The 17719-nt window shown below is 37.9% G+C and overlaps 1 protein-coding gene across 1 annotated transcript in view; it reads left to right on the top strand.

Annotated features, from left to right (window-relative positions):
* Positions 1–17719, top strand: part of UNC5D (unc-5 netrin receptor D) — a 683183-nt gene that overhangs the window by 612957 nt on the left and 52507 nt on the right. The window contains exon 16 of the mRNA XM_053719375.1: positions 3199–3377. Coding sequence (XP_053575350.1) covers positions 3199–3377 — 179 coding nt within the window. The remainder of the gene's footprint in view (positions 1–3198; positions 3378–17719) is intronic.

Genomic DNA, 17719 nt, shown 5'->3' with positions numbered 1-17719 from the left:
TTAGGGCTAGATTTATCAAAGCCATTCTCCTTTATTCCATCCAAAATAGCTCATACAAACTGATCGTCATATTCATCAAAGCACTCTGCGCCTATAATTTCGCAAATCCGAAAGAAACTTCTTCGCACTCAGCATGCATTCGCCTAGGCGCACAGCCGCGCTCCCGAGTGCTACAATTTACATTAGTAATAGGCGTAATTTAACAGCCCGACCTACAAATATGCCCAGTTTCTTATTTATCATTGCTTTGCGCCGATAGGGAGCTGCAATTTCGGCTTCAATTGCGTGTTGTATATTTCGCCATGCAGACTGAGGCGAACACCATTATAATACATGCTTTTACATCTTGTGATGCAGTACTTTCTTCTTTTAACTAATTTTTCAAAGTCTCATCACCAAGAAGAGACTGTTATTGCCAGAAATTTGCGCTTCCACTGGCGCATATGGGTACCAACAGTTATATATATATATAGATCGATATTTTAATATATTTATTTTTTGCGATCTTAAATTATCAACATATATCAAAAACAGCGCAGAAACATTATATAATATAAAAAATAAGCTAAATATTAACTTAAAAACACTTTTTTAATAATCAAAACATGGCGGCGTAAATATTTATAGGGATGTACTGTGATAAATAGGGAGTAAATAGGGAGTAAATAGGGAGTAAATGCCATTTCCGACAGGCAAAATTTATCATTACGCCCCAGCTCGCCTGCACAAAGTTACCACTATTTTTATGATAAATTCAGGTGCACATGTGCGCTTCTCCGGAGGCGAGCTGGAGCACCGTTACAGGCGAAGAACATACAGAGTTCGCCTAGACTTTGATAAATCTAGCCCTTAAAGGGACAAGAAACACAATTTTTTTCTTTTGTGATTCAGATAAATCATACATTTTTAAACAACTTTCCATTTTGCTTCTAGAATCAGTTTTACTTTGTTCTCTTTGTATCCTTTATTAATGGAGCAGCAATGCAGTACTGGGAGCTATCTTAACACATTGTTAAGCTAATGAAAAGAGGCATACATGTGCAGCCACCAAGCAGCAACTAGCTCCCAGCTTCTGAGCCTACCTGGGTTTAGTTTTCAACAAATGATGCCAAGAGAACTAAGCAAATTAGATGATAGAAGTAAATTGGGTTACATGTCCCTTTAATGTTACCACCTGTACTAGCAAAATGCCACTCAAACAAATCTGCTAACCCATATGGTGCCTTATGACATTTATTTGACCTGTCAATAACTTGCAATTAACATTTTGGTCCTCTTCAGTGAAATTCAATGCACATTTCTATTCCTGTTCTGCCTTTCTGTTGCTTTTGCTTATTTAGTGTTATGTACCAAACATTTCACTTTACAAGGAGCCTTTTGTTATTATGTATGGTGCAATTAGGTCTTTTTTGTCCTAGGTATTATAAAATGTAGTAAACGTGATACAAATAATGAATGTTTGAAGAAAACTTGCTTAGCTTTTCCATCTATCTTTTCCATTGATCAAATAGAAGGAATGTAATGTATAAATGTTAAGGTAGCTGTAGAAAATAAACCCAGTAACCAAAACATTATTGTGGTTATGGCTGTGCATGGAGGGAGGATCTACTGATACCCACAGCTTTTAGTGCTCACTGCAGTTTGACTATAATAATGAACTCTAACCTTGGGCCCTAAGTCACCTATACGAGGCCGCATATTAAAAGAAAAAGGACGATGGTTCTCGAAATGTCACATGCTGGATAGAAAATGGTAATCAACTGACATACTCTAAATTATAAAGTAAAAAGTTACAAACTAATATACTCTCTGGGATAAAATATATCCATCCATTAGAAAGTAATCGATGTGAAAATTATCCTAATTATTATTGTTAGTGACAACTGTAGATTTCACATGATCAGCATACAAATGGTAACCAACTTACCCATCAGACAAAAGGGACATAAAATAAAAAATGTCTCAACTTTTCTTCACCTTATTTTTATAGAATTAATCACTGAAAAGAGCAGAGTATGTTATTAAAGAAGAGCAGTCTCACTGGTAGGGATGGGCGAATGTGTTTATATTCGAATGTTAGAACAAATGTTATTGTAGAAATTCGATTTACATAATAGAATGTTGATAAGAACGAATATTTTTTAAAAATTCGATTTTTGAATGTTATTTACAGTTTTCAAATGTCACATATGAATTCCAATATTACATTTATAAAACACTGTATTAGACTAGAAATACTATTTCGAATTCGAATTTTATTGAAAAATTTGAAAGCGAAAATTTGAAAATAGAATGTTAGAATGTTATATAAACATTTGAAATTCTATTCGAACGAATGTATACAAATTAGTTTTAAATTTCAAATTTTTAGAAACAATCGCCCATCCCTACTCACTGGCAGTTATTCTCCTAGTGTACAGTCATTACTGCAACTATAATATACTTAGGATATAAAGCACATTAGAGCTACCAGGTTGTGAGGAACAGACAAGAAGAGACTGAGAGAAAGTACTGGGAGAGGGAAAAGTAGAAAGATACCAGAATGTTGACCATTCAGAGGCTATTTATGGAAGCTGAAATTTAGGAAAGACTAACAGAGGTGACAAATATATATGGACCATTGTAGGCATCGGTGTTTATCTGCATTTGTGTGCTCTTAATGGCATATATTTGTTAAGGAGCATTTATGAGTAAATGTAATATGTACACATGTGACTGCATGTGTTTGCTATGACAAACATGAATTCATGAGGGAAACTGTCACATTGGCAGTGGGCTGGATGAATGTAAAAAACTATTATAAATACATGTGTATTGCACAAAATGTTTCTAATGGTATTACAAATGGTGTCCTTAAGCAGTTACGTGCAGCTAATTGGTTTGTCAGCAGTGTCCTACTCAAAAGCTGCAAAGCTAGTGTCTTTCAAGCCAGACTTTGTTAGTTTTTAACTAGTATTAATAATGCAAAAATGACTTGTTTAAAAAATTTAGAACACATCATTTTTACTTTAGTATGTCCCTTTAATTAGTTCATAGTTTAGTATTCCATGTGTAAGAATCTTTTATTTTCCCCCGAAGTACCACATAATTGTTGCCAACTTGCTTTTTCCACAGGCAGTAGATTTATGATATTTGATGTATTTTAAAATGACTTGGCTGGATACACTGATGCCTCTCCGCTTGTACATTTTTATGCAGAATGAACGAGAAACCATAGCTTTCTTTGCACCAGAGGACAACACTTACCTGGCACACACTGGTCCTAAAGCCTTCAAAATCCCTCACTCCATCAGGCAGAGGATATGTGCAACGTTTGACACACCCAACTCCAAAGGAAAGGACTGGCAGCTGTTAGCACAGAAACTTTCTATAAACAGGTAATGCAGATTTTGTCAACATAATTTACCATGTAAAATATGGTTGACGTTATACAGTAATGTTTACGCAATTGTGTTAACAATTTATTTTGCAGTTTTGTTTGCAAAGATTTTGTTTTTAGTTGGAGCTGTAGTAGTTATTCTATTAATTTGCCTAATCTCTTAATACTCACACTGGCAGCTCATTTGCAACCTTTTTTTTGTTTTTGTTTCCTGTGTGGGTAATTAGGGGAGGGATTATTTTCACTTGCGTGGGCCTACCTAGACTATAAATCTAGCACAGTAACACTTGGAGTCTGCTCTGAGAAGGTCTGCTGCCTTGATTATCTGTTAAAGTAAGATTGTCTGTTTAAGTAAGCAGTTAGCTAAACAAGGTAGTTAGGCAAACAAGGATTTGGAGTAACCAAGGGGAAATATAATTATTTTATATTTTATTAAGTTACATTTTTTAGTAAGCATTTTGAGAATCTCATTCAGTGTACAGCTTTCCATATATTTGCATCACTGGAGTAGCCACTTCAGGGATTATATGTCTGTTGCAAATGTGAGCATATTATTTCTTTAGAAACTCGTATTGGAGTTCTGGAGGAATGTATTGCAACACTGCATGAAATTCAGACACTTGAAAGGGAAATGCATAGGATTTAGCTGGTTTTTAATGGTTCTAGCAGTGGAAATGGAGAGGATTCAGATTAGGAGACTCCAGAATGTAGCTGGGTCACAGTTAGAGGGTGAAGTAAAGGTAAGCGGAAGAGACAGGCCAGTTCTGAGCTGGTACACCCCAACAGATTTGCCAGATTAAGTGAAGATGTTGGGGATATTAGTTCAGGGGTGGTAGTGTCAGAGAGGGCTGTTTTGTCTAGTATAGTGAAGAGTTCTTTAGTTGTGGAAGAGGAGCATACTATGGTGGGCAGTCCTTCAGACATGGTAGAGGGGCATACAAGTCAGGGCCTGAGGCAGATGTTGGTGGTAGGAGGTTCTATTATTAGTAAGGTTGACAGGGTAATTTGTCATCCAGACCCTTTAAATAGAACAGTTTGCTGTCTTCCTGGGGCTCGTGTTAGGCATATTGTGGAGCTTATCGATAGATTGTTAGAGGGATGTGGGTTTGAACCTGCAGTCATGGTACATATTGGTACTAATGAAGGAATCAGCAGGAGATGGAGAGTCCTAAAAAATGACTTCAGGGAGTAAGGTAGCAAGCTTAAAGCAAGGACCTCCAAAGTAATACCAGTGCTGTGTACTAACTAGGGAATCCAAAACGTTTTTGTACCAAGGCCGGTCACTGATGTTGAGATGATGGCTTTTTGTAGAGATACAGGCAGGGAAAACTTTAAAAAATATATTATAGAGCACTGCACTGATTACAACTAAAACAGCTGTTTTGAAATTATAATATGCTTTTTTCTTTAATATATAGATTATCAGCAAGGTGTATTTGTGATGCAATAAGCATCACAAATACACCACTGCTCCTTAAAGGGACGCTGAACCCAATTTTTTTCTTTCCTGATTCAGATAGAGCATGCAATTTTAAGCAACTTTCTAATTTACTCCTATTGTTAATTTTCCTTCATTCTTTTGGTATCTTTATTTGAAATGCAAGAATGTAAGTTTTTGGTGAACAACCTGGGTTGTTCTTGCTAATTGGTGGATAAATTCATCAACCAATAAAAAAAGTTCTGTCCAGAGTTCTGAAGTTCTTAGATGCCTTCTTTTTCAAATATAGATAGCAAGAGAACAAAGAAAAATTGATAATAGGAGTAAATTAGAGAGTTGCTTAAAATTGCATGCTCTATCTGAATCATGAAATATTTTTTTTGTTCGTTCAGTGTCCCTTTAACTCGTTCGCCTGCTCTGAGGCTGCGGACATCAATCGGCCCGATCGGGTTGATTGACACCCCCTGCTAGCGGCCTATTGGCCGCAAATCTGCAGGAGGCAGCTACAGCGGATCATGTCCGCTAGACATTGATAAATCGGTCCCTCTATCTGAATCATGTAAGAAAAAAAATCGGGTTTAGTATCCTTTTAAGGGCTCACAAGAGCTGCTTTATCCACAGAATTTTTCATTTTTCTTCCTGTTGTAAAATGTCATCTTATTTTTGCTTAGTCAGGACTCAATTTGGCAATGTTACTAGCTCTGCTGGTTGTCTATTCCCATCATCCACAACAATTCCTGTAAACTAGATTATCAATTTCCTTGTTTTAGAATAGTATTCTCATCTATACTATAGTATATTCCTGAATATATTTTTAAAAACCAAGTGGTTATAATATCATCTTTTATAATGACAGAGATTTTCTCCAAAGATAGGTTGAGCTGGAAGTCATTTTTTTTATTCCAAACTTCCACAGGTGGTTAAAGGCCAACTGGATTTCTATACTGGTGAAATAGTCCTGAGTCATTATAGCAGGAAAAATAAAATGCTCTAATTCATTAAAAAAAAATTTTTTAAAACTATTAACCTTGCAATGTTATATGTTTAACACCTGCAAAAGGCTTAAACACATAACTAAAGTACCACTCAGAAGCCAGAGAACACTAACCCGTAGCTGAAACTGCTGGTCTTCCAGTTAGCAGTGGTAGTCACGCAGCTGATTGTTTTTTTTAAGTTAAAGGGACATGAAACCGAAAACTTTTCTTTCATGATTCAGAAAGGGCATGCAATTTTAAAAACCTATCTAATTTACTTCTATTATTAATTGTCTTTGTTCTTTTGGTATCTTTTGTTGAAAAGCAGATACTTATGCTTAGGAGCGAGCCGGCCCATTTCTGGAGCACTGTATGGCAGCAGCACTGCAAGAATGTTATACATTTGCAAGAGCACTAGATGGTAGCACCATTTCCGGCCATGTAGTGCTCCAAATGTATACCTAGGTATCTCTTCAACACAGAATATCATTGGAAAAAAGTAAATTTGATAATAGACGTACGTTGGAAACTTTTTTTAAATAGTATGTTGTGTCTGAATCCCAAAAGAAAATGTTTGGGTTTCATATCCCTTTAACCCACCCTTTGGGGCCTATCTATCAAGCTCCGATTGGAGCTTGATGCGCCGTGTTTCTGGCGAGCCTGCAGGCTCGTCAGAAACAGCAGTTATGAAGCAGCGGTCACAAAGACCGCTGCTCCATAACCCTGTCCGCCTGCTCTGAGCAGGCGGACAGACATCGCCGGAAATCAACCCGATTGAGTACGATCGGGCTGATTGACACCTCCATGCTGGCGGCCCATTGGCCGCGAGTCTGCAGGGGGCGGCGTTGCACCAGCAGCTCTTGTGAGCTGCTGGTGCAATGCTGAATACGGCGAGCATATTGCTCGCCGTATTCAGCGAGGTCTGTCGGATCAGGTCCGCCAGACATTCTTCAATAGGGGCCAGTGAGTGCAAATGACGGCTCTGAGCCATCACAGAGTTACCCACTCTGGTGCTCAGAGCCGTCACTAGCACTCTCCCACCTTGAGGGAGATCTGGGGGCTCCCACCCGCTCCTACCCCAGCGATCGTGCTGTAGAGTGACAGGCATCACCGGGGAATCATGTTTTGCATGGTGACGTCACACGCAATGACGTGATGAGTCATGACGTCACTGTGCAACTTTATTAACAATTTATCAATACAAAGTATAGAGAAAGGGGGCATGCTGATATACAGGCATCTAAGCAGCTACAGACCCCCAAAACCCACCATTGGAAAGGTAATCACCTAACCTTTCCAATGGGAAAAAACATTTTCACAAAATAAAAAAAAATAAAAAAAATTAAATCATCTTAGCACCCAGGTGAGAAAGTGCTTAGCACTCAAAGGGTTAAAGCAAAAAAAAAGTTTATGCCATTAAGCACAAAATAACTGGAAAATGACCAAAAAAGTTTTTTTTACTAAGCATAAAAACCCCAAAAAACTTAATACATGTTAAAAGTATCCTGTAATAAATACAATAAATATATAAATAAAAATGACTTTTTTGTGTATATGCTAATTCGGTATTGGATAACCATAGGGAATGTGACATATTTGCACTATAATTTAGGAATTATTTTGGACATATATATGAAGAACTTAAATGTCCCTATAAGTGCTGTAATGAAATTCCTGTTGTGATTTTTTGGTTGCAGGTTTGAATAACAGCAGAATCAGCTTTCCATTATTCTAATATTGAGAAACAGTACAGTTAATAATAGCTCCTACTTGTCTATTGGGGATTATAGCTGAGGATAATGCACTATTTAGTTTGTGCCAAATTTGGGATAGGAAAAAAATATTATATAAAAAGTAACTATTAAAAGATTTGCACAGAAAACTCCCATGATGACTGAGAATTTTGATTTTTTTTCAGTTCAACTATATTTCATGTACATTTTCTAAAGCTATTTCCCTGCTAGAAAAAAATCTCTTCTATGGAAATGTGTATACACTGTATTCTTTAGAACCACAACGCTCTTAACTGCATGCAACATCAGTGCTTAGGAAACAGGGCCCTAATCCAGTAATATTTTATGCAGAAGATGAACCAACTTCAATTCCTTCTTCATCCACTGACAATTCCTTATACCTTCCAGGTACATAATAGAATTAAGACCGTGAGCCATTCCGAGCTGTTTTGCAGCAGTGCTTTCATTCTGCTTTTGTAAACTGCAAGAGGGCTTTTAGAAATCAGAAAAATAATTAGGTTATGGTATTTATGCTCATATGTAAAACCTTATATGACTAAAGGGAATCACTGCCCTTAGGAGCTTACAATCTAATTTTAATGGCAATCATTTTTCAAGGCCTGAATTTTAATCTATAAAAATCATAATAAAGACATTATGTGCTTTTCCTTCCCTTCGTACTACCCCTCCCAATCACTTATATATATTAACGCCCTACAGCCAATCCAAATGAAGGCAATATTAATGGTAAAGTTTATTACTCAGATTCCCTATGGGGGATTCTAATGAATACATCCTGTTGCTGCAAAAAATAATTTATTCTGCCTGCTAGCTTTTGAATACATGCATAATAAATGTGTTCGTACAAGTAAATGTATATAGATAGATAGATATTAAATAGTTAGTGATTATAAATAAGAACCTTAAGAACCTCTGGAATTAACCCTCCTGGTGAATTTGTAAATGGGTGAAAGCTGTTAACCTGGCCTGTGATGTTAATAAAGTCATATACAACCTGCCATCTCAAATATGTACCTGCATAATGTATAAAGAACCTGTTTGACCTCTTTCCACATTAGCAATCAACTTCTTCAGGCCTGGGGGCACAGTCAACCTAAAGGGTTAAGTTCACCATAGTTAATAATTAATTTCCCTTACTGCACTGTTTATGTGTGCATGTACAGTGTATGTATGTGTATTTATACTATCTATCTATCTATAAATCCTTATTGGTTGAACCCCATAATTTGGCCCCTTTTTATCTCAAGTCCTGTAGTTTTAAGCAACTATTTATGGTGAATAGTCTTGCACAAGATAAGTAATAGCAGCAACATTTACACAGTGGTGACTCACAGCTGTGGCCCCTCCTGCTGAATTACTATAGTTTTGTGTATATCAGCAATGAAAAAATAAATCATATTGAGAGAAGCAGTGAATAAATATTAGCCATGTTACACGTTTTATCCAATGCTGTCATGCCCCCTGGCCCCTGGAAACTGTGTGGTTCTGGGTCACTTATATTAGTCATTATAGTCCTTTCATGTGTCTATTTTTTTCGTGTTTTTTATTTTTTTATTATACAACCAGTGGCTGGTCTATGGGGGAATTATGCATCTTCATTCATTATGGTAACTCCAACAAGCCTCAAAGTAGCCAGCTGCCATATACTTGCAAGACAGTCCCTTTTTATACATGTTGACTGCTATACACAAAGAAAGGAGAGAGAGGGGGAAGCAGAAAATATAAATAAAGGTAGAATAGGTAGAGCAATGTAAGGTCCCCACTAGTACCCCCTGCACACATGAAATTTAGCTACGTAGTCAAATTTATACACCCCCAGATCCAGACAATATGGTTAAGAACCTCTCCGGTATATAACCATAGAGAAGGGTAACCAATTGAACAATGGCAGCATATTTGTGGGTTATTGACTACTGTCATTTCCTCTTCTGTATGTACAATGCACAGAAAATTAAATCCACAAGCTTGTCTATATAGGTTACTTATTTGATAACAGACTACTGTGCATGTTTAAAAATTAGGGTTGTAACCTAGATGTATAGTGTTTATTATTTTCTTATCCAATTTCACTTATGGTGCAGACTAAAATTTGGTCATGGAAGTAACATTTGGTTGGCCCTAACCAGTCTTCCCAGATTTTGTGAGCAGCTCAGCAGTTAATTAGTGAACCACACCTAGCAGTTAGCAAAAACAACACACTGTAGACAGCAAGGTATGGTTACCTTATTAAGGGCAAGATTACAAGTGGAGCGCAAACATGTTTGCGCACAGGTTTTCACAATCATTTGCACGCAGGCAAAAAATTTCTTGTATTACGAGTTGAGCATAATTGTGATCATGTGAACGCAATCACGATTTACGCTAGAATGATTACCTCGACTTTAAAGCTGCGGTTAACTGTTTTGTGAAACATAAAAGTCTCACAAAACACATCTAAAATACAAAGTACACTTACACTCATAATAACACCATCTAATAAAAAATATTTTTTTTAAAGATTGCACACAAAAGTTGTAAGTGCTCAAAGATATGAGGTCTCAGGTGTTAGAAAAAAAGGCAGACAATGGACTTTAACAAAGAGATACATAAAGTACATATACATGTCAAAATATGTATATATGGCAATATACTGTATGTGTACATATGTATTTATATATTCAGGAGCGGAACTACAGGGGGTGCAGAGGTCACAACTGCAACTGGGCTCCTGAGGGTGGGGGCCCAGCTTAAAAAAAAATGTTGACCTGCCACTGCCTGCACTGATGTCATGTGATGCTTCACTAGTGTCTCTGACTACAGGGGTTAGTCTTTCTATTTTACCCATTAGTGTTTATGTGTGTGTATGTATGTGACTGTGTGTGTATGTTTGTGTAACCAGCAAATTACATACCTTGTTACTACAGCATGGGGGGCTAACAGTGTCACTATAAAGTACCACTATATACAGTACGGGGGGGGGGCTGAACCATGTCACTGACTACTTTATAAAGTACTGGGGCGGGTAGGGTCAGGCAAGCCATCTCACTGGCAGATTACAGACTGTGTCACTAACTCACTATATAAAAGTCCAATAAAGAAAAGAGAAGTGGCAGCAGCATGTAGAGTAAAAAGTCAAATTTTATTGATAATCCATTAAAAAGTATTCCATGGAGGAACGGTGAAAGTAGAAAAATAGAGCACAGGTATGAAAAAACAGTATACACGTTTTGGCATGAGCCGTAATCACTACTGATCAGTAGTGACTGCGTTCTAGGTGGAGGTGTACTCTGACGGTCGGAGAGAGATGGTAAGTGAGTGCACGGTTTCACTCTGTTCCCTCTCCCGCATTTACCCCGCTATTATGTTGTGAACGCTTTGAGCCATCTTGTCTTGTCTACTCCCGCTGTTACACTATTTGTTCTCTGTGAAAAAAGACGGAGTTCACCGCATAGCGGTTCCAGCCTACTTAGGAGGTTTGGGGGCACTTATACGGTTCAAGTGAACATTTTCTAAGGACATGAATATTTCCCTGAAAGCCACTGCTTTGTGTTATATGCAGTCGGAGGCACATATACCCCTCATCCTTTTACTATGAACACTCAAAGTCCTTTATGACACCTGGTAATCGGGCTGAAATCTACAGTAACTAGTAGCAGTGTTTTTCTCTCTACGCTACTTATGGGATCAGTTAATCTAATACATAGTAAGCCACGTATAGAGATCGTTCAGAACTGCATTACTTTTCTCTTGGTTTTGTGACTAACTCACTATATACAGTACTGGTGGGTTAAACAGTGTCACTATATACATTAATAGTGGGTCAGACCATCTCACAGACTGTGGGCACAGGGTACCTCCTTTTGCAGACATGTAATCTGATTCACATTTGTTTTCCTGTGTTAAATGTAAAAAAAAAAAGGATATGTATCAAATTCACCTTTTTTTTTGGGGGGGGGGTAGGGTGGGGGGGGCTTCTTAGATTCTTGCACCTGGGCCCTGTAGTTTCTTGTTACACCTCTGTATATATTTATATGTGTATATATGTATTTACAGATATATGTATACATATAAATTAGTTTAGAGGAGAGAAAGGAAAGAGGTGACAGGATAGAAAACTTCAAATATATGAAGGGACCTAATAAAGTAGAAGCTGGAATAATTTTCTACAAAAAAACAAATGCCAAAACAAGGGGTCACAATCTTAAGCTAGAGGGTAGTAGATTCAGGAGAAATGTGAGAAAACATTTTTGTTCACACAAAGAGTGGTGGATTCATGGAATAAACTTCAAATTGAGGTGGTAAGCACTAAGGAATTCAAAAATGCCTACGTATAATGCACGTATAAGGCTATCCTAAGAAGAAAATAACATTTAATATGGGAAGACTTGATGGGCCTTTTTGGTTCTTATCTACCATCAAATTCTATCGGCTAGATTTAGAGTTCGGCGGTAGCCGTCAAAACCAGCGTTAGAGGCTCCTAACGCTGGTTTTGGGCGCCCGCTGGTATTTGGAGTCAGTGATTAAAGGGTCTAACGCTCACTTTTCAGCCGCGACTTTTCCATACCGCAGATCCCCCTACGCCATTTGCGTAGCCTATCTTTTCAATGGGATCTTTCTAACGCTGGTATTTAGAGTCGTTTCTGCAGTGAGCGTTAGAGCTCTAACGACAAGATTCCAGCCGCCTGAAAATAGCAGGAGTTAAGAGCTTTCTGGCTAACGCCGGTTTATAAAGCTCTTAACTACTGTACCCTAAAGTACACTAACACCCATAAACTACCTATGTACCCCTAAACCGAGGTCCCCCCACACCGCCGCCACTCGATTAAAATTTTTAACCCCTAATCTGCCGACCGCCACCTACGTTATACTTATGTACCCCTAATCTGCTGCCCCTAACACCGCCGACCCCTGTATTATATCTATTAACCCCTAACTTGCCCCCCACAACGTCGCCGCAAGCTACTTAAAATAATTAACCCCTAATCTTCCGACCGCAAATCGCCGCCACCTACGTTATCCCTATGTACCCCTAATCTGCTACCCCTAACATCGCCGACCCCTATGTTATATTTATTAACCCCTAATCTGCCCCCCACAACGTCGCCGACACCTACCTACACTTATTAACCCCTAATCTGCCGAGCGGACCTGAGCGCTACTATAATAAAGTTATTAACCCCTAATACGCCTCACTAACCCTATCATAAATAGTATTAACCCCTAATCTGCCCTCCCTAACATCGCCGACACCTACCTTCAATTATTAACCCCTAATCTGCCGACCGGAGCTCACCGCTATTCTAATAAATGTATTAACCCCTAAAGCTAAGTCTAACCCTAACACTAACACCCCCCTAAGTTAAATATAATTTTTATCTAACGAAATAAATTAACTCTTATTAAATAAATAATTCCTATTTAAAGCTAAATACTTACCTGTAAAATACATCCTAATATAGCTACAATATAAATTATAATTATATTATAGCTATTTTAGGATTAATATTTATTTTACAGGCAACTTTGTAATTATTTTAACCAGGTACAATAGCTATTAAATAGTTAAGAACTATTTAATAGTTACCTAGTTAAAATAATTACAAATTTACCTGTAAAATAAATCCTAACCTAAGATATAATTAAACCTAACACTACCCTATCAATAAAATAATTAAATAAACTACCTACAATTACCTACAATTAACCTAACACTACACTATCAATACATTAATTAAACACAATTGCTACAAATAAATAAAATTAAATAAACTATCTAAAGTACAAAAAATAAAAAAGAACTAAGTTACAGAAAATAATAAAATATTTACAAACATAAGAAAAATATTACAACAATTTTAAACTAATTACACCTACTCTAAGCCCCCTAATAAAATAACAAAGCCCCCCAAAATAAAAAATTCCCTACCCTATTCTAAAATACAAATATTACAAGCTCTTTTACCTTACCAGCCCTGAACAGGGCCCTTTGCGGGGCATGCCCCAAGAATTTCAGCTCTTTTGCCTGTAAAAAAAAACATACTATACCCCCCCCCCAACATTACAACCCACCACCCACATACCCCTAATCTAACCCAAACCCCCCTTAAATAAACCTAACACTACCCCCCTGATGATCTTCCTACCTTGTCTTCACCATGCCAGGTTCACCGATCCGTCCTGGCTCCAAGATCTTCATCCAAGCCAAGCGGGGGCTAGACATCCACTGAAGAAGTCCAGAAGAGGGTCCAAAGTCTTCCTCCTATCCGGCAAGAAGAGGACATCCGGACCGGCAAACATCTTCTCCAAGCGGCATCTTCTATCTTCTTCCATCCGATGACGACCGGCTCCATCTTGAAGACCTCCAGCGCGGATCCATCCTCTTCTTCCGACGACTAGACGACGAATGACGGTTCCTTTAAGGGACGTCATCCAAGATGGCGTCCCTCGAATTCCGATTGGCTGATAGGATTCTATCAGCCAATCGGAATTAAGGTAGGAATTTTCTGATTGGCTGATGGAATCAGCCAATCAGAATCAAGTTCAATCCGATTGGCTGATCCAATCAGCCAATCAGATTGAGCTCGCATTCTATTGGCTGATCGGAACAGCCAATAGAATGCGAGCTCAATCTGATTGGCTGATTGGATCAGCCAATCGGATTGAACTATATTCTGATTGGCTGATTCCATCAGCCAATCAGAAAATTCCTACCTTAATTCCGATTGGCTGATAGAATCCTATCAGCCAATCGGAATTCGAGGGACGCCATCTTGGATGACGTCCCTTAAAGGAACCGTCATTCGTCGTCTAGTCGTCGGAAGAAGAGGATGGATCCGCGCTGGAGGTCTTCAAGATGGAGCCGGTCGTCATCGGATGGAAGAAGATAGAAGATGCCGCTTGGAGAAGATGTTTGCCGGTCCGGATGTCCTCTTCTTGCCGGATAGGAGGAAGACTTTGGACCCTCTTCTGGACTTCTTCAGTGGATGTCTAGCCCCCGCTTGGCTTGGATGAAGATCTTGGAGCCAGGACGGATCGGTGAACCTGGCATGGTGAAGACAAGGTAGGAAGATCATCAGGGGGGTAGTGTTAGGTTTATTTAAGGGGGGTTTGGGTTAGATTAGGGGTATGTGGGTGGTGGGTTGTAATGTTGGGGGGGGGGTATAGTATGTTTTTTTTTACAGGCAAAAGAGCTGAAATTCTTGGGGCATGCCCCGCAAAGGGCCCTGTTCAGGGCTGGTAAGGTAAAAGAGCTTGTAATATTTGTATTTTAGAATAGGGTAGGGAATTTTTTATTTTGGGGGGCTTTGTTATTTTATTAGGGGGCTTAGAGTAGGTGTAATTAGTTTAAAATTGTTGTAATATTTTTCTTATGTTTGTAAATATTTTATTATTTTCTGTAACTTAGTTCTTTTTTATTTTTTGTACTTTAGATAGTTTATTTAATTTTATTTATTTGTAGCAATTGTGTTTAATTAATTTATTGATAGTGTATTGTTAGGTTAATTGTAGGTAATTGTAGGTAGTTTATTTAATTATTTTATTGATAGGGTAGTGTTAGGTTTAATTATATCTTAGGTTAGGATTTATTTTACAGGTAAATTTGTAATTATTTTAACTAGGTAACTATTAAATAGTTCTTAACTATTTAATAGCTATTGTACCTGGTTAAAATAATTACAAAGTTGCCTGTAAAATAAATATTAATCCTAAAATAGGTATAATATAATTATAATTTATATTGTAGCTATATTAGGATTTATTTTACAGGTAAGTATTTAGCTTTAAATAGGAATTATTTATTTAATAAGAGTTAATTTATTTCGTTAGATAAAAATTATATTTAACTTAGGGGGGTGTTAGTGTTAGGGTTAGACTTAGCTTTAGGGGTTAATACATTTATTAGAATAGCGGTGAGCTCCGGTCGGAAGATTAGGGGTTAATAATTGAAGGTAGGTGTCGGCGATGTTAGGGAGGGCAGATTAGGGGTTAATACTATTTATGATAGGGTTAGTGAGGCGGATTAGGGGTTAATAACTTTATTATAGTAGCGCTCAGGTCCGCTCGGCAGATTAGGGGTTAATAAGTGTAGGTAGGTGTCGGCGACGTTGTGGGGGGCAGATTAGGGGTTAATAAATATAACATAGGGGTCGGCGATGTTAGGGCAGCAGATTAGGGGTACATAGGGATAACGTAGGTGGCGGCGGTTTACGGAGCGGCAGATTAGGGGTTAAAAGTGTAATGCAGGGGTCAGCGATAGCGGGGGCGGCAGATTAGGGGTTAATAAGTGTAAGGTTAGGGGTGTTTAGACTCGGGGTACATGTTAGGGTGTTAGGTGCAGACTTAGGAGGTGTTTCCCCATAGGAAACAATGGGGCTGCGTTAGGAGCTGAACGCTGCTTTTTTGCAGGTGTTAGGTTTTTTTTCAGCTCAAACAGCCCCATTGTTTCCTATGGGAGAATCGTGCACGAGCACGTTTTTGATGCCGGCCGCGTCCGTAAGCAACTCTGGTATCGAGAGTTGCATTTGCGGTAAAAATGCTCTACGCTCCTTTTTTGGAGCCTAACGCAGCATTTGTTTGAACTCTCGATACCAGAGTTAAATTTATGGTGCGGCCAGAAAAAAACCCGCGGAGCGTTAACAGCCCTTTTACCGCCGAACTCTAAATCTAGCCGTTAGTTTCTATGTTTCTATAAATACATATTTACACATATATATAGAAATATATATATATATATATATATAGTGCATAAGAGCCCGTTGCAGTTAAGTAGATCAAAACATATAAAATCATATTTATGCAATATGCATATTTAATAGTTTTATACTGTGTATTTACTGTAAATATTTCACATTCCAATGATATTCACATAAGGGAATATGTTCTAAGCATTTATAAATAGATATTTATATATATATATATATATATATATATATATATATATATCTGTATATATCTATACCTATATATAATCATGTATAGATCCAGTGTGGCTTAGCACTCACGGTAACCGTACTATTACCGGGGTGCACTGCAAATATAAAAATATTACAAATAAAGGAAGGCACTCTCCGGGTTTAGATAGGGGTAATTTCTTTAATCCCTCATGTGACGTTTCGGGGGTATAATCACCATCTTCCGACAGTCTTCTAAACATTTATAAATAGATACTCATATATATATATATATTTATATATATATATATATATATATATATATATATATATATATATATATATATATATATATATATATATAATCATGTATATGTGTATGTATAATAATATCCAGAAAAATGCATTTCAAGAAAGTTATACATTTATTTGCATTTTAATGAGTGAAATAAGTATTTGATCCCCTATCAATCAGCAAGATTTCTGGCTCCCAGGTGTCTCTTATACAGGTAACAAGCTTAGATTAGGCGCACTCTCTTAAAGGGAGTGATCCTAATCTCAGTTTGGTACATGTATAAAATACACCTGTCTGCAGAAGCAATCATAAATCAATCAGATTCCAAACTCGCCACCATGGCCAAGACCAAAGAGCTGTCCAAGGATGTCAGGGACAAGACCTACATAAGGATGGAATGTAGTAGACCTACACAAGGCTGGAATGGACTGCAAGACCATCACCAAGCAGCTTGGTGAGAAGGTGACAACAGTTGGTGTGATTATTCGCAAATGGAAGAAACACAAAATAACTGTCAATCTCTCTTGGTCTGGGGATCTATGCAAGATCTCACCTCATGGAGTTTCAATGATCATGAGAACGGTGAGGAATCATCTCAGAACTACACGGGAGGATGTTGTCAATGATCTCAGGGCAGCTGGGACCTAAAAAACACCTAAAAAACAATTGTTAACACACTACACCGTAAAAGACTGAAATTCTGCAGCACCGCAAGATCCCCCTGCTCAAGAATGCACATTTACAGGCTCATCTGAAATTTGCTAATAAACATCTGAATGATGCAGGGGAGAACTGAGTGAAAGTGTTGAGATCAGATGAGACCAAAATCAAGCTCTATGGCATCAATTCAACTCGCTGTGTTTGGAGGAGGAGAAATGCTGCCTTTGACCCCAAGAACACCATCACCAAACATAGAGGTGGAAACATTATACTTTGGGGTGTTTTTCTGCTAAAGGGATAGGACAACTTCACTGCATCAAAGGGACGCTGGTAGGGGCCATGTACCATC

The sequence above is a fragment of the Bombina bombina genome, chromosome 6 (assembly GCF_027579735.1).
Source record: "Bombina bombina isolate aBomBom1 chromosome 6, aBomBom1.pri, whole genome shotgun sequence".
NCBI lineage: Eukaryota > Metazoa > Chordata > Amphibia > Anura > Bombinatoridae > Bombina > Bombina bombina.
The sequence above is the reverse complement of the archived record's forward strand: the minus strand, read 5'-3'. Positions and strand labels throughout refer to the sequence as shown.